This window comes from Medicago truncatula, chromosome 8, assembly GCF_003473485.1.
Source record: "Medicago truncatula cultivar Jemalong A17 chromosome 8, MtrunA17r5.0-ANR, whole genome shotgun sequence".
Taxonomy (NCBI): domain Eukaryota; kingdom Viridiplantae; phylum Streptophyta; class Magnoliopsida; order Fabales; family Fabaceae; genus Medicago; species Medicago truncatula.
In genome coordinates, this window is record NC_053049.1 from 28,041,669 (window position 1) to 28,068,912 (window position 27,244).

General features: G+C 33.6%; 1 protein-coding gene across 1 annotated transcript; it reads right to left on the reverse strand.

Moving 5' to 3' along the window:
• Positions 1 to 90: 90 nt before the first annotated feature.
• LOC120577521 (LRR receptor-like serine/threonine-protein kinase GSO1) lies at positions 91 to 26,405 on the reverse strand. The gene is made up of 4 exons (XM_039829095.1): positions 25,761 to 26,405; positions 20,889 to 21,104; positions 1,194 to 1,565; positions 91 to 383 (listed from the first exon to the last, which is right to left on the reverse strand). Exons 1-4 carry the CDS (start codon positions 26,383 to 26,385, stop codon positions 127 to 129), a joined length of 1,470 nt encoding a protein of 489 aa, XP_039685029.1. The 5' UTR covers positions 26,386 to 26,405; the 3' UTR covers positions 91 to 126.
• Between the last annotated feature and the right edge of the window lie 839 nt (positions 26,406 to 27,244).

Genomic DNA, 27,244 nt, shown 5'->3' on the forward strand with positions numbered 1-27,244 from the left:
TTTTTTATTATGAATATTAAGAGAATATGATTCTAAAATAAAAAGATGAAATTCAATAAAAAAAAAAAAGGTAAATCGATGCTTTTAGAAAATGTAAAATAATTGAAAAAATGATAATTATGAATCTTATTTCAAGTAAATATGTCGAGATAAAAAATACAACATACCTGTGAGAAAGTTGGATGATAAATCTAAGTATATCAACGATGTGCAGTTACCAATTGATTGTGGAATGCTTCCTTCAAATTGATTGTTGTATAAACTAAAATTTCTGAGTTGAGGAAGCTGATTGAAAAAATCATTTGGCAGTCTTCCATTTAAATTGTTAAAGGCAAAGTTGACCACCCTCAAAGAAGTCATATTGTTAAGCCATGGAATTTCACCTGCATGTGTGTAACATTAATATCACATTTAAATTTTTTTCTACATGTTGTGATCTTGACTCATTTTTTGTTTTTGGAATGGAATTATAAGGCAAATACTTCTAATTTTGTGTATTTTTACTAAGAAATTCTTTTACAAGTTAAGTAGAGTTATGGGGCTTTTTAGCAAGCACAATAAGTTTTTTTTAAAGAAGCTAATAATCAACATATTATACCTTATAAGCTCATATGACTAATTAAAAAAGATCTATTTAGTAACCATTATTTGATTACGTGTTTATAACTAATATGTTTACTAGCTTTAAGCTTGTTATTTTTTTTCTAATTTTTACAATTGTTGTCTTAATTGAAAAAAAAAAGTAAACAAATGTTTTTCATTTAATTTAATATTCATAATAAGTTAGTTTTTTTTAGAGAAAATTCATAATAAATTAGTTGATAGCTAATAGTAGACGACTTAGAAGTTAATCAAACCACTAATTTTATCGGTTGTTTTACCAAATAGTGTTATGATGCCTCAACCGCTCTTTTTGTGCTTTATAAGACCAGTGTGTGGGATCTATTACATCTTAAACTAAAATTTGAATATTATAATGATAATAAATTGGAAAGAGATATATAGTTTTATGAAAATTTACAAAAAAATGGGATTGCGGCCAATCTTAAATTAAATCTCAGAAATACATATTTTGCAAAACCTGAACACTTTCATCATTAAAGAATTATTAAGCCGTTTATCAAGTTTATAAGCATATACTATAGAGAAACAAGTATAAGAAACAGACAATGTTGTCGGTGAAAATATCTTACCCTCCAAGTTGTTGCGCATAAGATATAGTTCTTGAAGTTTGGTCATGTTTCGGATACCATCTGGCATGGGTCCTTTGTTGAAACTATTGAATGCTAAAGATAATATCTCCAACTCTTCACATTGATTCCAAACGGTCGACATGTTACCAGAAATATCATTATGATGAAGATAGAATATTCTAAGATTTGGGAGCTCATGACAAATACATGACGGAAGATTGCCAGACAAATTATTATAGCTAAGATCAATTTCTTGCAATAATGAACTGTTGAATTTGAATATTAACGATATGTTGCCTGAAAGCTGGTTATTGCCAAGGTGCAGTGTGTTCAGCCGTCTAAGATCACCCAATATCCCTTTTGGAATTTCACCTTTAATTCAACAATGAAAAAAAGGAAAGTCAAATACTTAATTAGGATAGTTCAAACACCCAATCAAAATAAATAGTTAAATACTACCTTCATCACTAAAAACAAAATTGTCTTATTTTATAAGTTGTTTTACAATATTAATATGAATTGTTAATAATATTTTATTTTCCTATCATAAATTATTTACCATTTATTACTTTTTTTTCTATTTTTTATAATGTACCTTTCTCAAAATTATAATGAAGTGTAATTTTGTATAATAACTTATAATCTTTTTATTTCATACAACATTAATAATATTTTTAATTTTATATGAAATTCTCAAGGGAGTTGAAATTTAGAATGGGTATTGTAAATTTAGTTTATACTTACATCTTTTACATCCAAGTATATGATTGTACAGTCCAAGTTAGTGTTTTTTTTTTTTTTTTACAAGTGTCCAAGTTTGTTATTTTTGGGACAAGCGGTCATAAAGTGAGATTTTCAACTTATGGAAGCTGGTTGATAAAATCAGTTGGTAGACTTTCATTTAAATTGTTATCGTCAAATCTAACTTCCCTCAAGAAAGTCATATCGTTAAGCGGTGGAATATTACATGCATATGTGTAACTTTTACATCTAAGTATTATTGTACCGTCAAGATTAATTTTTTTTTGGAGAGAAGTACCGTCCAGATTTATTATTTTGGGGCTTCACCTATTTAACACCACAATATATGAGTGCATATGGAGAAGGGTGACTATGGAAGTACCCTCTCTCTCTCTCTCTCTTCATTTTTTACAAGTCCCATTTTATAAATCTTAATAAAATAAAGAAATTTTGTTGAAATGTTATTATATAGAATTATTTGTAGGACATATTTAATAATTTCTTTTAAAGTACTGTGTTGGAGAAAATCGGTGCTTATTAAGTATTACCGTAAAATGAGTGAGGTGGATATAGAGGACCCATTTAAGCACCCAATTTGAGACCAATAATTTCATTGAACAACTTATGCAGAAATGATGACTATTCGCTTAAGCGAACCGGAGGCGAGCTGTAAGCGAACAGCTACTGTAAGCATTTCGCTTAAGCGAAGAATCGTTCGCTTAAGCGAAATGCCTTTTGACAGCATTTCTGATTTCGCGTTCTTGTGTCTTTTTCACACGTTTCTGTTTTGAATTGGACTTTGGTGTAAACATGAAAGTTGTAGATAATTTTGTTAGCTTTCTAATGGCATTGGTTTGACGTCCAAATGATTTTTAGAACTTGAGATATGATTAAATTACTACACATGGGTCATGTGGATTTTTGTGAAAACTTATCATAACTTTCTCTATGAGCCGTGGAACTTTTCCAAACTTGATATTGTGTTTAATGAAGTATTTAGAGTGAATAATTGAGTATGTAAATATGTAATTGGGATGTGATGATGATGTTGAATGGTTATGTGTTGGATATGATATTTTTCATGAGATGTTGTATGTTCTCTTACTTGGAATATGAGAATTATTTGGAATGGTGAAACTATATGTGATAGTTGATGTTGAATGGTTATGTGTTGGATATGATATTTTTCATGAGATGTTGTGTGTTCTCTTACTTGGAATATGAGAATTATTTGGAATGGTGAAACTATATGTGATAGTTGATGTTGAATGGTTATATGTTGGTATGATATTTGTCATGAGATGTTGTATGTTCTCTTGCTTGGAATATGAGAATGCTTGAACTGGTGAAACTATATGATATAGTTGATGTTGAATGACATTGTTGATTATTGATAATCATGTTGATGTGTGATGGTGAATACTATGATTTATTTGTGTGGGCATGTTTCTTGATAATGCAATGTTGTGGAGATAATCAATATAATTGGGTGTCGTCCTATATATTGAGTTGAGATTGTGAATTGTTGTCGCATTATCGAGTCCTTATACATGTCCATGCATCATAGTCGTTGTTGCTGTAAAAGGGTTGAGCTCTTTTACTTCGAGATTATTGTAGGGCAGAGGTGAGCCTTACATACGATGTGCAAGTGGCATCGGAAGGTGACGACCTTTTTGGAGATTTGGTACCACATGCATTTATGTGTCAATAAGTGCATATCATGACATGAGTCATATTTGAAAATGTGATTGGTGATTGGTGATTATGTGTGAATAATTGTGAATGGATGTTTGACACATGTGATTAATGAATGTTCATGGAATATGATTGGTGATTGTTCATGGAATATGATTAGTGATTGTTCATGAAATGTGATTAATGATTGTTCATGAAATGTGGTTAATGATTATTCATGATGTATATGATTGGTGATTGTGTATAAATAACTGTGAATTGATATTTGTTCATGACACATATGGTTGATGATTATTAATCTGAGATATTGGGATTTGATATAAGTATTGATATGAGAATATTATTATTGATCAAGTGCATGATGTTTAAATTGAAATATTCATGTCAACTGTTAATTGGATTATGATAATGTAATACTTACCCCCAGTGGATCTATTATGGACCGCCTGCCTATCTGTATGGATGGGTAGACGTTGTGCAGGTTTAGTTGCTTGGTGAGTTCTTGTGCTTGGTGGATATCTGGAGCTTTCTCCGATATCGGTGTTTAGAATTAGTCGGCTCTGATCTAGGCTTCGTTGTGTCGGTCTAGATTAGTTTATTTTGGATTTTCTTATGTTTGGAGATTACCCGTTTGTTGGGATTTTTGAGATGCATCTATGTTGATGTAATTTATTTATTCATAACATGTATATTTGAATTTACTCTGGTTTATATTCCGCTGCGACTGTTGATGTTTATATACATGTTTATTGGTTTTTGAATTTTGAATGTGGTGTAGCCTCTATTTCTTGAATAAATGTATTATTCGCATGTTTAATTGCTTTAATAGAAGTAGGGTGTTACATGTACTCATAAGAGGAAGGGCGATTTGGGAGTAAAGGATATTAGACTGATGAACGTGAGTCTTGTAGGAATAAGCCCTAATAGCCAATCTATATTGATTGGGTTTGGCTTTGTATCATGATATTGATATAAATATATATTGTGAATATATAATAACAAGGCATTTCTTTATTTATTTTGTTATGTTTCAAAATAATAAAGTCCCTAGAATAGTTAGTCCGTTTAATGGAACATTAAGTATAACTTAATTGCGAGACCCCATTAAACATAATGAAACTATTCTAAAAGTATCCGTAGTCAAGCTTTATTGAGAAGTGGGATATCATTAAAGCATAGAGACTATTATGTAGGTAGACTGATGATCACATCTCACAGATCATGGATAAAGAGTTATCAAATCTTCACATAGATATAAATATTAGGAGTAATATTTATATTGGATTGATCCGCCATGAGAATACTACATAGTAAAAGTTATGAAAAGTGTCATAAGATATTCTCATAGTGATAGTGGTGTATTCCACCCTTCGACCTAAAACAACTATGTACCCTAGATGTTGGAGTCGAGTGCTTTGTCACCATTCAAACGTTGTCCGTAACAGGATGACTATAAAGTTGGTTGATGGGTACTCCATGAATCATGCTGAGGGACATGAGTGACCTAGATGGAATTTGCCCCTCCTACATAACAGGAGAAATGTCTACGGGCCCAATATTGAACTAGACAAGGATGACACGGTCTATGCCTTGTGTTCAATATAGACATGAGTGCAAAAGGGTAATTATACACATGATCATTATCACAGAAAGGTTTCGTCAGATCACATGACATTCTCGTCACTTGGATAGCAGTGATGTGTTGCTCGATACCGCTCACTGTTTATATTATTAAATATGTGATTTAATATTATTGCCAACGTTACGGGAACCTATAGGGTCACACACAAAGGACAGATAGATGAGAGAAATAAATAAGTAAGACTTATTTATAAAATAATAAGTGAGACTTGTTTATAAAATAATAAGTGAGACTTATTATTAATTAAATAATTAAATATGACTTTATTATTTAATTTACGAAAAAAATAGAGAAACGCGGTCCACCGTGAGGTACGGTGTATTTAAGTGTTGTCTTGCTGACCACACAAGTGATTCTATAAATAGAACCCTTGTATTGAAACATTACTAACTTTTTGTGAGTGCTTAACTTAATTCACAAAAGTTGTGAAACCCTAGCCGCCGCTCTCTAAACTTTGTTCTCTCTGAATCTTCGTTGGAATTGGCTAGCACCGGTCATCGGAGAAGTTCTGTTCGTGTGGACTGAGTAGAGGCATCGCTGCTTTGCTTTGCTCGTGATCAGAAATATTTCTTCTACAAAGGTTCTGCTCTTCAAGAGGTAAACACATGAATCTTAAAGTGTTTAAGTTTCTGTTTGATTTGTGATTAATGATTTAATTAAGATCCGTTTCAATGGGATTTCTTCCGCAAAGAGGATTAAAATTTTAAAAAATCCCTCTTAAAATCCCTTCAGTGGTATCAGAGTATGTGTTGCGATTAAATCATTGAATTCAAATCTATTTGTTGTTTGCCTGACATGGTTTTGTGATACGATCATATAAATATATAAGCCATCGAATTATGCTTTTGTTTCTTATACATGCGATGTATGTCATATGATAAAGCATGTCTCTGTTTCAAATTTTAGTTTGTTTATGATTTGTTTCGATTTGGATCCTATGTATGCTATACGATTGTCGTTTTCGTTTCGTTATGATATCTTGTGTATGCTATACGATCCTGTTTTACCAAATTTGATTTGATATATTGAAACAAATTCATGAATTCTATAAGGTATTATTAAATTTAGTATACCGTGAGATCAGTTTTGAACTGATATTTAGAGTAACATGTTGATCACAAACTTTGATTTGTTTTGTTTGAGAAAATTGTTTCTTTATCCATAATAAATCAATGAGAAATTTGATTTCCTTTATTTTAATTAATGCGGAATGCAAATCCAGGAATAATGATAAGAATATTAAGTGTTAATATTTTATTATTTAAATATTAAGAATTAATTAAAATGATTGATAAATATCATATATGTGATATATGATTCAAATACAACATCATTATATGTGATATATTGATGGTGTCATTCATTCAATAGGTTTTATACATTGATTGTGAATTTGTAGACAATTCGTGAGATTGAGCTTCGATATCCGAATATCCGATTCTGGTGAAGCATCAAAGATCTGGTTGTCCATACTGAACAAACAATTGTTAAAACTATTGATGTTTGATTGTCGTATTAGCGTACCTAACTATACAAGAGTTGTATTATTACGGTTGATCAATTGTTTTCAAGATGGTTGTTGTGACTTTGAACAATTCGTGAGATTGAGCTTCGATATTCGAATCTGGTGAAGCATCAAAGATCCGGTTGTTCATGCTAAACAAGCAAATTTTGAAATTATTTATTTTAATTTATTTATTCAATTGGAGAAAGGTAGTAAAATTAAAAGATCATGATTTTGAAAGGGTTTCAATATCAGATATGATTTTTTGAATTTTGTAATAAAATATTTGCTTAATTTTAGCACCATAATTTGTTTTAGAAACAAATTGGTCGCCCAAATAAAGCAGATTTAATTATAATAATTATTGAGTGTCAATATTACTATAATTGGGTAAATAAAAATTCTACCTTTTCGATTGTCTTTTCAAAAGTAGTTTGAAAAGGTAATAAACGATCCTAATTTATTTCTAATTTAAAAGGATCATGATTTCGAAAAAGTTTCAATATCATATATGATCTTTTAGATTTGGTCCTAATATTTGCATATTTTAATTTTATTTATGACCCGATTGATTTTGAAAATAGTTTCAAAAGGAATATAAATACATATATATGAATCAATTTTATATGACGTATATCTCGGTCAAAATATTATTTCCAAATCTTGATTGATTCTAAAATTGTTTTAAATAATTATAATTGGTTATTATTATTTAATTTATGGTATATGGTTATGACCTTAGTTTATATTGGCGTTTGTTTATTTATTTAAATATGACCTGCGTGTCATGATTTATTTGATTTAAATACGACCTGCGTGTCGTGGTTTGCTTTTATTTATTTTATTTAAATGTTAAATAATGTAAATGCTCAAGTTGAAGAGAAGACAACGCCAAAAGATGATTTCGATGGAGAAATTTTTGAAGCTTGCTCGTGGGTCAAAGAATTGTAATAAAGTAGTTTATTTAATTCTTACGCGTTAGGAGGTCATAACCATACTACCTAGTTTATTATTTTATGTATGTGATGCATGAAATGTGTGTTTAGATTAGTGCATGTATATTTTAAATATTTTATATATACTTGCTATCTATGAACATGAATGTCATGTATAATATTAGATGTGTGTATAAGATACACATGTCAGTGAGATCAACTTAATTAAAATCCTTCAAATAGAATATGAAGTAAATTATTTTTCAAAGTATAACACACTTCAAGACTAATATCGAAATGTGTAGGTTTCGCCTCCGCGAGGTGCACTTTCTATACTAGTAAGTTGTGGTGCGGTAATTCTATTTACCGACTGTTATTTTGGATCTAACTTAACGTAATTATTTTAATAAGATTAAAATATATATATTTACTTCAAAAGAATATTAAGTTAATTGCTTTCCAAAGGATGACACCCTTCAAGACTAATATAGAAATGTGTAGGTTTCGCCTCCGCGATGTGCACTTTCTATACTAGTAAGTTGCGGTGCGGTAATTCCATTTACCCGACTGTTATTCTTTGGGTCCATCTTAACTAAATTATTTTAATATGATTAAAATAAATTTAGAAGCAATGTTTGGGAACATCTATATGATAGATTAGAGTAAAGAGTTATTCACTCAAATGATTTGAAAGTTGTATGAGATACAATTGGAAGGAGTTCCTACCTAAATAACTGAGTTTTGAGTACAGCCCCCATTGACTTAAAGCAAGGTGAAATATGGATTTCAATCCACTAGAAAATCTTCCAATAAGATTTTCCGATTCAAATGTTGAAGGTCATTTGTTTTGAGTAAAATAGTGGGAGCATATTTAATTAAAGACCTAATTAGTTATGTTTTTATATCATGATATATTTGTTTATTTATTTTATGTATTTATAATTTCTTTAGCATATGCATTTTATTATACTGTTAAATGTTCTTATGAAGAACAAAATCTTCAAGAAAGAGTTTCTTAATTGGTATTAAGAATTGTTCTTAAGAATGAGAAAAACTGTTAATATTATGAAAGAGTCAAAATAGAAGTAAGACTTCTTATTTGCCCATATAGTTATAGAAAAGTTAAATATCTACTTCTGCATCATAAGTATATGATACTTGATGGTTAATCTCATATTTGTTGAAATATAGAGAGTTTTAAAGAAGCGGGACATTAACTATAAGCGAAGTCCACTTACGTCTAGAATGAGACAAATTGTTTCATTGACATAGGAGCTAATGCTTGGACTTAAACTTAACTTGATATGGAACCAAATAATTGTTATTAAATTCCATATAAAATAGAAGCATTAAATCATAAATCTTGTATTGAGAAGAGAATGATTGTGTAGTTGAATAATAGACAAACGTTGTCCTATTATACAAATTATGTTTTTTATATAAGTATGCTAATCAAGTAATGGATTTGAGTTTCATGATCTTGATAAGCTGGTCTATTGCTTATGAGAAAAGGATCAAATGAGATTAGAACCTTTTATATATCATTGGCATTAGTGTTTAGTACAAACAAGTGTGATTCACATTTCCAAAATCCATGGATATGGACTATTGGACTCATTTGATTTTATATCATTTGAAGGATGTGAGTCCTACCTTTCAAAATAGATTAGTATACCGGTCACCAACAAAGGTGAAAGGACACGTAATTTATTTGAGTTTATATACATATGAGATGTATATGGAGAACTAAACATATTTGCTAGATATTGTTTCTATTACTTCATCTGACATTACTAAATCATTTAGTAGATAAGAAAAGTTTATTTGACACGATTCAAGAAAACTTTGAAATTGTTCAAAGATTTTAACAATGAAGTAAAAGGAATAAGTTTGAAAAGTATAAAGACTATACGAGTAAGTCGTGATGGTAAATGCTTGATTAATGAGTATAATGATTATTTATATCGTTTCATTTTTGACATGACTCGATCTAAAATAGTTTGATTATAACTCAAAGACTCTCGAAATTAATTAAATTACAGTTATTCTTCACCCACAACAAGTTCTAATTGAGTAATCATAAATGCACCATATTAGATATGCAGGTAAGAGTACCTATTTTTGACTTTATGATAATTTGAGGTTATATGGTTTACTAGATAAACTAAACTTCAAATTAAATGAATGTATACTTGTGGAGGTTCCCTTAGGAAACTAAAGGATACTATTTCTACATCTTCTTCCTTGACAAAAGTTGTTTGTCGCTAGTACTGGAGTATTCCTTTTCAAGGAGTATAACTTTGCAATAGCTAGTGGGAGTGATGTAGAACTTGAATTAAGTCAAGTACCACAAAATACATGTTTCTCAATGGAACATGAACTGATTCAAAAAAGGGTTGTTGGTAAATCGGTAGTTCTAGTAGCACATGATCTAGATGAGTCTGATATGTCATAACACTAGGATGAGAAACATGATTTTGTCATGACTCAACAAGGTGATATGATGCTCATGGAAGATGAGCACCTGACTTACTAGAAGGTCGCAAATGATCTGATTTTTGAGAAGTGGCTAGTTGCCATGGGATCTTATAAAGAATCCATGCACACAAACCATATATGGATATTGGTTATATCATCCAAATGAGTATGACTCATAAGATGAATGTGAGTTTTCTTGTAGAAAACTGACATGGATGGTATTATGAACACCTTTAAGATGTGATTGATTGTAGAAAGTTTCATGCAGCTCATGATGCAAATCATGACGAAACTATTACATCATTGTAATACTTAAATCTAACGATCCCAATTTGTCATTGTTGTATAATACAAATTCTAGGAGATGGATAACGATGTTACATTCTTTAATTAGAATGACCTTATATATGTATTTGACATATATGTAGGGTTTCGTTAATCCAAAGGATACTAGAAAGGTAAATGTATTACAAAATTTATTTATTAGAGAAATCTTCTCGAAGTTAAATTGTTTATTTTATTAACAAAGTTTTATGAAAACTTTGATTAATAAAGAAATCTTGTGCACATAAGGAGATTAGTGGGAGCATTGAAATTAGTTTGGTGGAATATGTAGATGACATACTAGTCACCAAAATAATTTATCTACTCATGTAAGACATGGTTAGAAAATTATTTTCAATATGTACCAAAATTGATTATAATGTTCGACACTATAATACCTTCAAGAATATCCTTGGATGTCTTAAAGGACTATAGATTGTTTCTTGAACACAGATGAAAGAAACATTGTAAATGAGTTACAATGATGTTGACTTTCATATCAGTGTACAGTATATCCAAATCGTAATTTGGAATAAATGTTATGCTAGGATATCAACTATGAAATTTGTAAAAGTACAAGCTTCAAATAGTTGTTGTTTCTATTACAGATGTCAAATATATATGATTTGGATTGTTTAGCGCATAACTCAGTGAAAACATGTGTTTCTTGCGTTGCGGATTCCATTGATCTCGTATGAGGTAAAATTGGTTTAAATCTTGCGAGCAATGAAAACTTGATCTCACCAATGATCCAAATGTATACTTTGACACTTCAATTTCTTTTCGATAGAAGATCGATAGTGGAAATTGAAAGAAGTATAACCTACCAACATAGGAAAGAGTTCCTTATCTGCTAGTATAGTATCTTGTCAAGAGTGTTCTTGATGCTAACACTTGACCAATAGATATTGAGTTAATATTTGATTGGCTTTTAGTGCTAGTGGGAGATTGTTGGAATAAGCCCTAATAGCCAATCTATATTGATTCGGTTCGGGTTTGGCTTTGTATCATGATATTGATATAAATATATATTGTGAATATATAATAACAAGGCATTTCTTTATCTATTTTGTTATGTTTCAAAATAATAAAGTCCCTAGAATAGTTAGTCCGTTTAATGGAACATTAAGTATAACTTAATTGTGAGACCCCATTAAACATAATGAAACTATTCTAAAAGTATCCGTAGTCAAGCTTTATTGAGAAGTGGGATATTATTAAAGCATAGAGACTATTATGTAGGTAGACTGATGATCACATCTCACAGATCATGGATAAAGAGTTATCAAATCTTCACATAGATATAAATATTAGGAGTAATATTTATATTGGATTGATCCGCCATGAGAATACTTGTTATACCCTGTTTTTGGACCTAAAAATACTGGGCCCAATTTCATTTCAAACTTTGTCAATTATCAAATTTCAACTGCACAGTTCAATTTGTCTCTGCCTCGCAGTATTTTCAATCACAATTTTACCTATGTTTTTCTTGCATAAAACCTTTGGAAATGTCTTTACTTGTCTTGTAAGTCATTCAAAAGTGTCTCTGAATCATTACATTGCTTTTTCTACAGTTTATTTCAAAATTTGCAAAAAGTCGTACAAAAGGGTATTTTGGTCATTTCCTGCAGTGGAACCCATTTTGGTCCCTGTGTTTGCCTCTGAGTCTTTTTCAATCTGTCTGTACAAATCATTGTTGAATCTCTTTTTAAAAAAATCATTTCAAAAATTGCATTTGAGTCTGTTTAGGTCATTTTTAGCCCTAGGGGCATTTTGGTCATTTCACACAAAATTTCGGCATAGAGAGGTTACTTTGAAGTACCTCATTTAAGCCATTGGTTCGTTTTAGTCCGTTTTGTCAATTTTATTTTTTGTTTCGCTTTACGTTTGGTCAAATTACGTTTTTATTCAATTTTATTTTTTAATTGCATTTTGGTCCCTCAATTGAGGTCCCAAAATTGCATTTTTTGTCCAAACAGTTTTTAATTTCATTTCAGTCCTTACTTTTATTTTTCAATCCAGTCCATATATTTTTTCAAATTTGCAAACAGGTCCTTCAAGTCAAATTACAGGGCAGCGCCCCTTTTTCAGTCCAATGCCACATGTCAGCTTTCTAATGGTCCAATCACCCACACATCAGCTATAAATACTGTTCACAGTGCCACCTAATCCAGAGATCCATTAACCACACGCCACTTCACCAAAAAACAGAATCAATTTTTCTCTCTCTTGTCAGTTAGATCAAAACCAAAATCACAGAGAAATCAGCAAGAACACAGAAAAAAATCACGAACCCTAGTTCACAAATTCGCCAGAACTCATCCAAATTCAACCGTTTTTTCTCGGATTTCTCTACAGTTCTCAGCGATTCGTCCTTGAATCGTCATCATCAAACTGTTCCTTTCGCAATTTCAGTGCGAATCCATCGCTATTAGCAACGGACTCAAGCACGATCGCAGAGGCGTTTTTGAGGAAGAAGAAGAAATCGAACCGGTGAAGAAGAAGAAGAACCGATTTATTTTCGGATTCACGCAACAAATCATCAAGCAGAACCAAGTTCAAGTGTTTCCGAAGATCTTCGCTTGAAATCTCCAACCGAAAATTACAGGTAAAACTCAAACTTCATCTTTCTTTCTCAAGAACATCAACGAAGACGAATCAAATGTAGATCTGTGAAGTTTTAACGGTTTCATTCAAAAAGAACTAAAAAAAAACTAAAAAAGATTTCGAAAACCGTGAGGAAATAATCTCAGATCTACGTCGATTCGAAGCTTGCATGCAAAATCTAGTGCCGGATTCGTGTTTAGAATGAAAAAGGATATCTAAAAATGTAAAAAATTTCGAAATCGGAGAAGTTTGTTCAACTCCGGCGGCGGCGCCACCACCCATGGGCGGCCGGCCACCACGCCGGAGGAGCAAGCTTCACCGGAGAAGATGAAGATCATCTTCATTCTACAGGAATCCGGTGAGATGAGAGAAGAGAGAGGTGAGAGCTTCTCACACTAGGTTTAGGTTAGAGAGAGAAAGGGAAGAGAAGAATATAAAAAAACCGGTGCTCCCCTCCTTTTAAAGCCAGTGAACCGGACCGGTCCAAGACCGGTCCAATCCCCTCCATTCCTGGCCGTTGGATCTAGGGTTTCCTACCCTGGATCAATCCAACGTCTCCTGTGCAATCTGAGTTTTGTGTTTTGGGCTTGGTTCTTGTTGCGTTTCTTTGTTTTTCTGCTATTAACACCATTCTTGCATACTGTCTGCACCTCTGATTGCTCTGATTTTTTACCATAAATTCCAAAAAAATTACTACATGTTTTTACCACTTTCTTGATGATTTTTAATGATATTTTGCTTGCAAATAACTGGTAAAAATATGTGCATAGGCCTCTTGTTCAATTTACTTCTCTAGTTAGCTTTTTCATGATTTTTAGGTTGATTCTTGTCCTAAGAATTTTGGTGCATAGCATGGCTAATTAGAATGCATTTTCATGATAGATGTGATGATAATCCAATGATTGTGCCACTGTCTTCATTTGGTTTATACTTGTTCTTGCATTATAGGCCATTTGTTACACATTGTGCTTGATAAATTCTCATGTTTTTACCCCTTTTATTGCATATTCATTTGGTGCATTTTTCATCATTCCCATTATATTTTTCCTTGTTTCACTAACATTTTGTTCCTTATGTGACTTCACTCATAGCATTTCACTATCTCCTCCACTTTCTTTAGCTTAGCATTTATTTTTTCAAATTTTAATTCATTCGGTGATGTAATTTGTTATCATTGGTTTGTAGCTTGGCAAAGAGGCCATAGAATGTATTTAGGCAATTTTTGTAATATGGATTATGGACGCTATGGCGCACCGGCACGCACACACTCACCCTAGATGTATGCCTAGGATTGCATGTGTAGATGTATGGCTAGGATTGCATGGTTAGATGAATGCTTAGGATTAAACACCTAGAGAAAATCCAATTTTTTCCAAAAAAATATGCAAACAAATTCGCTTCAAATATTTTTCATAAAAAAAAATGGAGTCAAAACTCCAACAATTTTTCACCTTTTATTTTCTTAATAAAATTCTCAAATAAATCTAATCATTTAGACTTTTTTGCAAAATCACTAAACAAACCCTCACTTTTTTCATACTCTAATGCTCATGAAGCCTCTCAATCCCCTTCTTCAAAATCATTTTCAAAATTTAAAATCAAACAATTAAAACAAAAAAAAACAACAAGTCTTTTTAGCAAGAACTACGCCGGTTTTGATCCCGTAAAACGGTACGTAGGCAAGGGACTTTAACCCCTCCAAGCCGAAATAAAATCAAATTCTACTTCTTCTCACCCCCATTCTTCACTCAAATAAAATCTTTTCTTTTCAAAAAAGTAGGCAATAAAAATAAAAGCGTAGAAATAAACTTAGGAGAACGGTTCTTATGGAATACCATAATCGCTCCGGGTGCCTAACACCTTCCCGTAGCGAAAACGACCCCCGAACTTAGAATCTAAGGGTTTTTTTCTCAATTTTGCCCTTCCCAAGAAAAAATAGAGAATATCAAAGATTGAAAGGTTCAAGCCTAATTATTGACTTGACACCCGAAAATCACGATAACAATACTACATAGTAAAAGTTATGAAAAGTGTCATAAGATACTGTCATAGTGATAGTGGTGTATTCCACCCTTCGACCTGAAACAACTATGTACCCTAGATGTTGGAGTCGAGTGCTTTATCACCATTCAAACGTTGTTCGTAACAGGATGACTATAAAGTTGGTTGATGGGTACTCCATGAATCATGCTGAGGGACATGAGTGACCTAGATGGAATTTGCCCTTCCTACATAACAGGAGAAATGTCTACGGGCCCAATATTGAACTAGACAAGGATGACACGGTCTATGCCTTGTGTTCAATATAGACATGAGTGCAAAAGGGTAATTATACACATAATCATTATCACAGAAAGGTTTCGTCAGATCACATGACATTCTCGTCACTTGGGTAGCAGTGATGTGTTGCTAGATACCGCTCACTGTTTATAATATTAAATATGTGATTTAATATTATTGTCAACGTTACGGGAACCTATAGGGTCACACACAAAGGACAGATAGATGAGAGAAATAAATAAGTAAGACTTATTTATAAAATAATAAGTGAGACTTGTTTATAAAATAATAAGTGAGACTTATTATTAATTAAATAATTAAATATGACTTTATTATTTAATTTACGAAAAAAATAGAGAAACGCGGTCCACCGTGAGGTACGGTGTATTTAAGTGTTGTCTTGCTGACCACACAAGTGATTCTATAAATAGAACCCTTGTATTGAAGCATTACTAACTTTTTGTGAGTGCTTAACCTAATTCACAAAAGTTGTGAAACCCTAGCCGCCGCTCTCTAAACTTTGTTCGCTCTGAATCTTCGTTGGAATTGGCTAGCACCGGTCATCGGAGAAGTTCTGTTTGTGTGGACTGAGTAGAGGCATCGCTGCTTTGCTTTGCTCGTGATCAGAAATATTTCTTCTACAAAGGTTCTGCTCTTCAAGAGGTAAACACATGAATTTTAAAGTGTTTAAGTTTCTGTTTGATTTGTGATTAATGATTTAATTAAGATCCGTTTCAATGGGATTTCTTCCGCAAAGAGGATTAAAATTTTGAAAAACGCCTCTTAAAATCCCTTCAAGTCTTTTGGCTAAATGGGGGTGGAGGTTACTAGATGGAGAGAAGGCATTGTGGAAAGATGTGCTAGAAGTGAAATATGGATCGGGTGTGGGGGGCTTGTTAGAAGATGTTAATTTGGGGTGGCCTAGACATGCGTCAGTTTGGTGGAAGGATTTGAATAAGATAGGTGTTTTTGGCGGGGTTGGTTGGTTTAATAGAGAGATGTTGCGTAGAGTTGGTAATGGTATGAATACTAGTTTTTGGAATTTTACGTGGAGAGGGGAGAGGTGTTTCCGACTTAAATACCCTAGGCTATTTATGATTTCCGACCAAAAGGAGGCAAGGGTGGGTGACTTAGGGGTGCTTACGGAGTCGGGTAGAGAATGGAGGTTTATACGGCGTCAGAATCTTTTTGTGTGGGAGGAGGAGCTACTCTTGAGCCTTATGGAGGACTTGGAAGGAATGATATGGACTTCTAATGAGGATTTGTGACTTTGGAAATTAGAGGATACCGGTGTTTTTACGGTGAAATCGAGTTATGAGAGATTAGAGGGTTTGGTGGTTAGAGAAGATGTGTGGAATGTTGAGGAGGAAACGGTGTTTTCCAACTTGTGGAAGAATCCGACACCATCGAAGGTTTTGGCTTTTGCTTGGAAAGTCCCTCTCAACCGAATTCCAACAAAACTAAACCTTGAGTTGAGGAATGTTCTAGCTCCGAAAGAATCAACACTTTGCCCAATGTGTAATAGAGCGGAAGAATCATCAACTCATCTCTTTTTGCATTGTCATTTAATGGACAAGGTGTGGTCTAAGGTGATGTGGTGGTTAGATAACTTCTTTGTAATCCCTCCTAATCTCTTTGTCCATTAGGAGTGTTGGAGTGGTACGGTTTCAAATAAACATCTCGTTGAAGGTCTCCGGTTGATTTGGCTCACAACTTTATGGGTGTTGTGGAAAACTAGAAATGATAAAATCTTTAACGGGGTAAACCGCGAGGTTGATGAAATGGTGGATGAAGATCCCGGTGTGTCTCTATTATGAGTGGTGTTGGAATCCTCAAAGTTACCTCCGAAGGGTTAGAATGGGAGCTTAGCGAGGTTGTCCTGTTTGGGTGATTGAGGTTTGACGATTGCCTTGCAGCAAGAGCCTTTTTTTGTGTATAAGGTTGCTGATTTTGTCCGTGGTGTTCTTGCTTCTTGTGCTGTTGGGTGTTTTTTGGGGCGGCCTGCAGCTGTTTGTTTTCTGCTGTGCTGGGAGTGTCTTCCTACAATTCGGTGGGGCTGATGTTTGGGTTGTTTCTCAGTTGATGCAGGGGTATGCATGCCCCTTAGTGGCTTGTATAATTCTGCATAATTTATTGAGAATTCCTTGGTTGTAGGGATCTCCTGGTTGTAAGGGTATTGGTGTGACGTGTTCCGTATATATGTGGCACCTAGTTGTATTTCTTCTTTCTTTTTCCGCGAGTATATACCCCTTGCATTATTTCGACGAGAATAATATTTTGCCGTTTCAAAAAAAAAAGCTCATGTGTTTTCTTCAAAAAATCATCGATGAAAGAAGTTATTTTTACCTATTGAACTTGGCTTTGATCAATCCACAGACGTCCACATTTATAATCTTGAACGACTTCTTGGCTCTTGAACTTAAATCCTTTGGAAAAAGCATCCTAAACCATATTTTGTTTCAACATCAAATTTAAGCCTCAAGAATTTAACTACCCAAATGGAAGATGTGAAAACCATGATGGATCATTGTAGCAAGCTTTGATACATTTTTCCACATAATTTTGGATATTCAACAATAAAATCCTATTTATCGACATTAGAACCTTGGTGATGAGATTATTTTTCTCATATTTGATGGAGATACTTAAATCTTTCAACTAAATATCATATCCTTTTTCTAAAAGCTTTCCTCATCTAAACGTACGATTCTTTAAGTTTGGGACACGATAGACATTTGAAATCAACTCAGGTCATCCATTTTTCAATCAAATTAAGATATTATCTTTGAAGGTGAGAAAAACACAAGAAGATGGAGTTGAATTGTGTTGCCTTTTTCTGAAAAAATCTCTTTCTAAATGTTTAAACAAAACATAGAAAGCAAGATAATCAGAGAGAGATAGAGATAGAGACAACACAAGCTGTTATTCTAGCTCATCCTAAAATCAAGGTTAGTCTAGTCACCTTGCACTTTTAAGGGATTTTTCACTATAATCACAAAGAATTACAATTACGTAGACACACAAGCCTAAAATTTCCTTGCCTCACACATGTGGAATTCTAAAATCAAATATTAAAAATAAAATTGATTGTTTACTTTTTGTACTCAAAGAACGGTAAACTAAACTTAAAGCTCAATTGACTTTTCTTATACTTAAGAAATTCCAAGATACAGAGTTTCTAAGAATTTTCTAAGTCTTTGTGCACTTTGTATTTTGATAGAGTTTTGGCACTTGTAAATTATGTGAAATCTCTTATGTTCTTCAAACTACTCAGGTTCTTAAATATGAGAGAATGAAAGAGTCGTTATTGGAAGAATGCGAGCACATCAAATCGTCTTTGAGAAACTTTGATTAGGTTTGAAATATTTTTCCTCTAATGGATAATTTCGTTGAATAGTACTAGAGAGATTATTTGCTTCTAATGATCTGTTTCATTCTCTTTGCCTTTGAAAACTTTTGTGTCTTTTTTCACATGGTCAAAAAAAAGACAACAAGTACGATAAGAACTGGAAAGCAACGTTCCAACCAAATAAGACAAAACTGGTCAGAGTGACGTGTCCATCAGAACTTTTTTTTTTCATAATATGTTTCCATCAAAAGTTGTCCTTATCAAAGTCTTGAAGGCTTGATGCATCTCCTCTTCAGATATTTGAATTTTTGTTGCCTTTCTTCAAATCATCATCTAAGTCTTCAGAGCTTCTCTTCGGTACCATAATGCTTTCATTTGTTTTTAGAGCTTGATGTTTCAAAATCAATAACTTGACTATGAAGTCGGGATTTAATTATATGGTCGTGCACACTCGAACACACATTAGAGTATCCAATTGTTCTTTTATACTTTGTTAACTTCAAAACCATATAGACATTGTTCTAAAACCCACTTTGGTTTAAAAACCTTTTCCTTTCACTGGAATCTTATAATCACAACCAAATGAGACATTTTCACTTATTGATTCATGAAAATCCACAAACATGATCGTTTGCACCATTGTCAAGGTACGATGAATTTTCTTGACATCCATCGTTACTTCAACATGATAGCCTCACTATTTAAAACTTCCACTCCTATCATTTCACATAGTTGATCTCTTCCTCGACTCTATTCTTTGAAAATATACATTTTGAAGTGTAATGGCCAACATTTTAACAAGAGTATCCTCGTCCACTTCCTCTTGTTAAGGTTTCTCCTTTCTCATAATTGTTGACAGATCCAAATTGTTTTTAACCGCAACCTCATGCTCAACCTCAGCCTCAACTTTGTTGGCTTTTCTCATTTCTTTGTCTTTCTTACTTCTCATTTAAGTGCATCTTGTAGAATTTATTTGTGATCTCTTATTTATTCTTGTGCTTATCCTAATAAACTTTCAATGATCGTTGAAGTTTTTTTATCGTCATATACTCATATACTTCAAATCTTTGGTTTCTTCAATTGACACAACAAAATGCTCGAATTTGGGATCTAAAGAGAGGAGTATTTTCTCCATATTTCTCACATGCTCTAACTTCGGATTAAGCATTTCTTTTTAATTGTTTTGAAACAACAATAATCTCAAAAAAAATATTCAAAAATAGAAGCTAACTATTCCATATGTGGGGATTCGAAATCACCTCTTAGAGTATGGAGACATATCCTCTTTACTTTGTCTTCACCTTTGCAAGAAAGAGGTTTAAGGATTCTTCTATTCCTCATTAAAGGATGTTGCATTTAAAATATTTTAAAACTCGTATTTATCTAGTGCTTGGTAGATGAGGAAGAGATATTTCTTGTCTCTATTTCTTAAATCCTTCAAAATATATCATTGTGCTTGATTTAACGAATCTTCATCTTGTGATTCCTTATAACGATTTTCAGCTACCTCTCAAACATCATGTGCTCGAAGAAGATATAAAATTTAAGAGAAGGACAATATCTCCTTGTTAAGAGGATGCTTTGATATTTATTTTCTTGCATTTTACTTGCTTAGTATACAAATGATAAGCTCTACCATTTTTATAGGCCTCAAGGATGAGTTCTGCATGCATCATAAAACAATATTCTACACATTTTACGAGAGAGTTATATACACTTCTCTCTACTGCATACGTTTAATACCTTGTTTTTATACTGCTAGCCGACTTCTACACATCTCTAGAACTTTTTTAGACTACACCACTTATTATCTCATTGGTCTTTAGTATCCAACTACACACACTTCATTAAATTTATTGATGAGAAAATTCTGGAATATTTTTTTTTTAATTTTTAAATTCTATTTCTTAAGGGTTAACTATGCATCTTTTACGAAAAGTTGTTCATATGAAAGAACATTTTCAATTAAGAGATTTTTTTTTAATGTATATTAAGAGAATATGATTCTAAAATAAAAAGATGAAATTCAATTAAAAAAAGGTAAATGAATGGTTTTAGAAAATGTAAAATAATTGAAAAAATGATAATTATGAATCTTATTTGAGGTAAATATGTCTAGATAGAAAACACAACATACCTGTGAGAAAGTTTGATGATAAATCTAAGAATATCAACGATGTGCAGTTACCAATTGATTGTGGAATACTTCCTTCAAATTGATTGTTGTTTAAAGCAAACTTTTCGAGTTGAGGAAGTTGATTGAAAAAATCATTTGGTAGTCTTCCATTTAAATTGTTAAAGCCAAATTTGACCACCCTCAAAGAAGTCATGTTGTTAAGAGATGGAATTTCACCTGCATGCGTGTAACATTAATATCACATTTAATATTTGTTCAGCAATGAAATTTCACCCGCCTTATAAAATTTTCTGACTTGACATGTTGTGATCTTGACACATTTTCTGTTTTTGAACTGAAATTATTTGGTGTTCTGTCGCTCTGTATATATTTGGTTAGCGATTTTACAGGTTTAAATGATGTATCTGATTCGCTTGTGTCTTCTTGTAATTGAGGATATCTTGTACCTCTTGTGCTTGGTATTGGTGTTAGTAATATTTTGCTAAAAAAATAAACCGGTGTTGGGATGATATTGAGGGAGTATTCTGACTAAAATATCCTAGTTGGGATTTTTGGAATCAACACTATTTAGTGAGTTTCTTTATAAAATATGTTTATGCATGTCCTTACTTTTTTTTGCCTTTCTTTCGAATAAAAATTAAATTATAAATAAAATAGATATATTTATTAACTAGTCTATCGTCACGGATTGGGATTATCTTTTTTCCAAACAAGCAGTGAAAGAATTGAGGATCCTATAAGGCAAATACTTTTAATTTTGTATTTTTTTCTAGGAAAATCTTTTACAAGTTAAGAAGAGTTATGGGGATTTTTAACAAGCACAATAAGTTATCTTATAATCGATAGATTATAACTGTTAAGCTCTTATGACTAAGTAAAAAAGACCTATTTAGTAACCGTTATGTGATTACGAGTTTATAACTAATATGTTTACTAGCTTTAAGCTTATTGATGAGTCTTTTATTATCTACTAGACTTTACATAAAATACATGAGACTCATCAACGCCGTCTTTATTATTAATGAGATGTATCTTTATTATTTGTAATACTATGACATATTTTTAGTCTAACATATTATAATATTTAGGCTAAATATCACATTTGGTCCTTTTAGTTTGACATAATTCTCAAGTTAGTCCTTCAAGTTTCAAAAGTTTTAAATATATCCTTTTAGTTTGACCGAATTCCTAAGTTAGTATTTAAGTTTGAAAAGTTTCAAATATGTCATTTTAGTTGATAAACTATTTCACTGTTACTCCTGTTGTCAGTTAATAATTAATTGATGTTGATGTAACGGTTAAGTTGTTGATGTGGATCAAAGCGATGCCTTTTAAAAGCTTCGGGTGTCAAAACGTTACGTTTAATGGTCACAAACATCATTTTAGCACTATAAATGTCGTTTAATAGTGCTCAAAATGCATTTGTGGTTGTAAATAGCTGTCTTTCTAGCACTATAAATAACCATTTGTGATTATTAAAAGTTGCTTTTTACACCATGGAGCTTTTAAAAGGCAACATTGTGATCCAAGTCAACAACTTAACGGCTACATCGGCATTAGTTAAACGGATATTGACGGCAGGGGTAACAGTGAAATAGTTTATCAACTAAAATGACCTATTTGAAACTTTTGAAATTTAAAGGACTAACTTGAGAATTCTGTCAAATTAAAAGGACCTAATTGAAACTTTCAAAACTTAAAGGACTAACTTGAAAATTCTATCAAATTAAAAGGACCAATTGTGGTATTTGACCTAATACCTGTTTGTGTCTGATAAATGGAAATTGTTTCAAGTAGATGGTTGGGGGGGTTTCGTTCTCGGTGAAAAATTAAAGATGATAAAGGAGGCGCTGAAGGAGCGGCATGTTACTCATTCCAAGGATCTGTCTGGGAAAATTAAAATTTTAAGGGAAAGGCAAGCGGAGTTGGATGGTAAAGGGGAGTCGGAGGCTTTGTCGGCTGCTGAAATTGAAGAATTGCACGTTGTTTCATCTGATATTCACTCTTTGTCGCGGGCTAATACTAGCAAAGCTTGGCAACAATCTCGGGTTCACTGGCTTCGAGAAGGGGATGCAAACTCCAAATATTTTCATTCCGTTCTTTTGGGTCACCGACGTCATAATCATTTGCATTCCATTATTGTTGATGGGGCGGAGGTCGAGGGAGTTCATCCCGTCCGTCATGCGGTTTTCTCCCACTTTGCGAATTATTTTAAGAGAGGTGGGATGGATAGAATCGCTCTTCACAACTTTCCGTTTCAGACTCTGAGCTATACGGAGGGTGGGGGCCTAACTAGGCCTTTTTCAATAGAAGAGGTGAAGGCAGCTGTGTGAGATTGTGATAGTTACAAAAGTCCAGGTCCAGATGGGGTGAACTTTGGTTTCTTTAGGATTTATGGGTTGATTTGAAGCAGGACATTATGCGGTTTCTTGTAGAATTCCATCGAAATGGGAAGTTGTCAAGAGGAAGCATTTATAAAGTTTTAGCGAAAGTTCTTGCTAATATACTACAGCAAGTGATCGGTTCTGTTATGGTCGCTGAGCAGTCGACTTTTGTTCAAAACAGGCAGATTCTAGATGGGATTCTAATTGCAAATGAGGTGGTGGATGAGGCGTCCAGATTAAAAAAGGATTTACTGTTATTTAAGGTGGATTTCGAAAAAGCTTATGATTCGGTTGACTGGGGGTATTTGGATGCGGTTATGGAGAGAATGTCTTTCCTTGTTATCTGGAGAAAGTGGATTAAGGAATGTGTTTCGACTGCAACAGCTTCAATCCTAGTTAATGGTAGCCCAACTGACGAGTTTCCTTTAGAGAGGGGGTTGCAGCAAGGAGATCCTCTCTCCCCTTTTCTTTTTCTGTTAGCTGCCGAGGGGTCGAACATTATTATAAAGTCAGTGGTAGCGAGAAACATTTTTTAGGGCTATAAAGTTGGGGCGCCCGCTTCACTGCCAGTCACTCATCTTCAGTTTGTTGATGATACTTTGATTCTTGGAGTTAAGAGTTGGGCGAATGTCCGGACTATGCGAGCGATTTTGGTTTTGTTTGAGGCTATGTCTGGCTTGAAAGTAAATTTTAATAAGAGTATGCTGGTGGGTGTAATTGTCTATGACTCCTGGTTGAATGAGGCAGCCTCTGTCCTCCATTGTCGAGTGGGGAAAGTGTTGTTTGTGTATTTGGGTCTCTCTATTGGTGGTGATCCGCGTCGATTGATTTTTTGGGAACCTCTTCTGCGTAGCATTAAATCGAGACTGTCTGGTTTCAATAGTCGATTTTTATCGTTTGATGGTCGGTTAGTTCTCCTAAAGTCTGTCTTGACCTCTCTACTTGTCTATGCTTTTTCCTTCTTCAAGGCTCCATCAGGTATAATTTCTTCCCTTGATTCTATTTTTACTATTTTTTTTGGGGGGGATATGAGGATTATAGGAAGCTCTCTTGGGTCAGTTGGACCACTATTTGTTCTCGGATGGAGTGTGGAGGTTTGGGGGTTGAGGGAGTTTAATGTTGCATTGTTAGGCAAATTGTGTTGGCGTTTGTTGGTTGAGAGGAGTAGTTTATGGTATAGGGTGTTGGTGACGAGGTATGTTGAGGAGGATGGGAGGTTGGTGGTTGGGGACCGGAGTGGTTCTTCTTGGTGGCGAGAGATCGCTAATATAAAGGATGGGGTTTCGGGTGTTGGTGGTGGCTGGTTTCAGGAAGGACTGTATCGTCTGGCAGGAGATGGGGTAGATACCTTTTTTTGGCATGATTTGTGGTTGGGTGCGGTGTCGTTTTGTGTGCACTTCAGGCGCCTATTTGACCTTGCGATTGATAAGTCCTGCACGGTCACTCACATGTTTTCTAGTGGGTTGGATGTTGGGGGAGCGGGTTGGAGATGGAGACGGAGGTTGTGGGTGTGGGAGGAGGAGATGTTGGGGGAGTGCGTTATTTTACTTCGTAATGTTTCTTTGCAGTTTGATGTTAAAGATACCTAGAGATGGTTGCTGGATCACTCGGCAGGTTATACAGTCAGTAGCGCCTATCAGTTATTGACTTCACAGGATATCCCTCATGTGGAAGGTGTTGCTGCGTTGGTTTGGCATAATCATATTCCGTTTAAGGTCTCAATTTTTGCTTGGAGGCTGTTGAGGAATCGCTTGCCGACACGGAAAAATATGGTTCATCGTGCGATCCTTTCAGACACTGCTGCTGGTTGTTTGTTAGGGTGCGGAGCTATAGAGACTTCTCAACATTTATTCATTTCTTGTGATTTTTATGGCTCGTTGTGGTCTCAGGTTCGGGCTTGGCTTGGAGTTTCAGGTCCCGACCCCTTTATTGTTTCAGATCATTTCCTTCAGTTTACTCATTCAGTAGGTGGTTTGAGAGCAAGACGCTCTTTTATTCAGTAGGTAGTTCCATTGATTAGCTGTTGGATAAAGTAAAGTGGCATTCTCTGTGGTGGCTAAAAGCTAGTCATGTCGTTTTTGTTTTTGGTTCTGATTTGTGTTGGTCAAGGCCCTTGGATTGTTTGGGCTAAGGTAACTTTTGATTGACTTTGCATATCTGTAATTCTTTGGGGACCCCTTGGTACACCTTGTACTAAGGAGAGTCCTTGGTTTGTTAATATAAATTCCATTTTTTATTGTTAAAAAAAAAAAAAACTATTTCAATATTTTTATATCTAACATCAACTTTATCATTAATCTTTTATTATTTTTCAATGTAGATGACTATTTTTCAATGCAGATGACATTTGCGATTTTTTATAAAATGGTCATATGTAACCGCTGTTAGTGTGGAATGGGAGGAGTAACAAATGAATCCTATATTAATATTCTAAAATCAGAGATAGTGGGAAACAAATATAACACATTATATCAAAAAGTACGAGTACCTGAAAAGTAGTTAGAAGATAAATGGAGAACTTCAAGTGAAGACATGTTTAAAATTGTTTGAGGTATGGGTCCAGACATCTTGTTCCGACCAATTCCCAATTCTTTCAACTGATGAAGGTTACCAATAGATTGGGGAATAAAACCACTGAAATTGTTAACGCCAAGATACAAATATTCAAGTTGTGATAAGTCCCCTAACGCTGCAGGAATCCCCCCTTCAAACTCGTTATAGCTGATATGAAGAATCTTTAATCGGCGCAACCGATATAACTCTGTAGGAAGCTGACCACCGAAGCTATTGTTTTTGAGGTCAAGTATAACAAGAAAGGACAGATTCCCCAAGTTTGGGGAAACGGTACCTCTAAGACTCATATTTCGGAGAATCAAACTGTGGACTCTACCGTGTCGCTCATCACAAGTTACACCAATCCAATTGCATACAGAAGAGGACGTTGACCAATTATTAGCCAACACATCATAAGGGTCTGAAGTAATTAGGGATTTGAATGCTAGAAGAGCAGATTGATCAGTTGTGATGTTTTTTGTATTTGCAGCTAAGCAAGCAATAAAACAACAATGCAATGAAAGCGATAAAAGAAAGAGATGAGATGATAGATTAACCATTTTCCGGTAATGTGTGTGAATAATTGATGAGGCAAGGGACTGACAGGAATGATACATATATATTAACCACTATTTGTTGGTGGTTTGTGTGGTTCAAGTCAACCAGGTCAACAAAGATAGATATTAAATGATTATTGTCTTTGACGAAAATACGATACAACCAGGAAGCAACTATAGATGAAGGGATTTCCACTTATTCTTAAAATAATAATGTTAAAGACGAAGGGCAAATGAAAAGAATCCCTTAAAGTTAAGTTTCTATTTTAAAGTCAATCAACGACAAAAAGGGGAGGAAATAAAGAAGCAAATGGGTAACATACTTTTGCAGGATTTTAATTAATAAAATTAACTAAACATATGTGTATTAACTAAACATATGTGTATTACAATTAGTCCAACATCGGCGAGTTTAAAAACAATAGTGAGGAGTGGTGGTTATAAAACAAAAACGCTTGTGTGAATGCATAGTACGCTACAGTTGCAGTTGTAAATGACTACATATTATTTTTTTCTTTGTAGTATTAAAAGAAAACATGTTCTATAGTTTTATCTTAGTTTTTTTTTTTTTTAAATAAAGTAAATGGTCAAGATATGGCCTTTTGAACAAAAAAAAAAAAAAACTTTTGAATTATGTTCCTTGAACAACGGGTTGAACCTACCGAGCCGAGTTGTTCGTGAACTTTAAACGAACTCAAGTTAAAAAAAGGGCTTGCATTGAACTCGAGTCGACTTTCGAACCGAACCAATTCTTATCGAATCGAGCTCAGACAGATTTGGTTCGACTCGACTCATTTCCAACACTAGTTGGCGGGTTGTGTGGTTCAAGTCAACTAGGTCAACAAAGATAGATATTGAAATG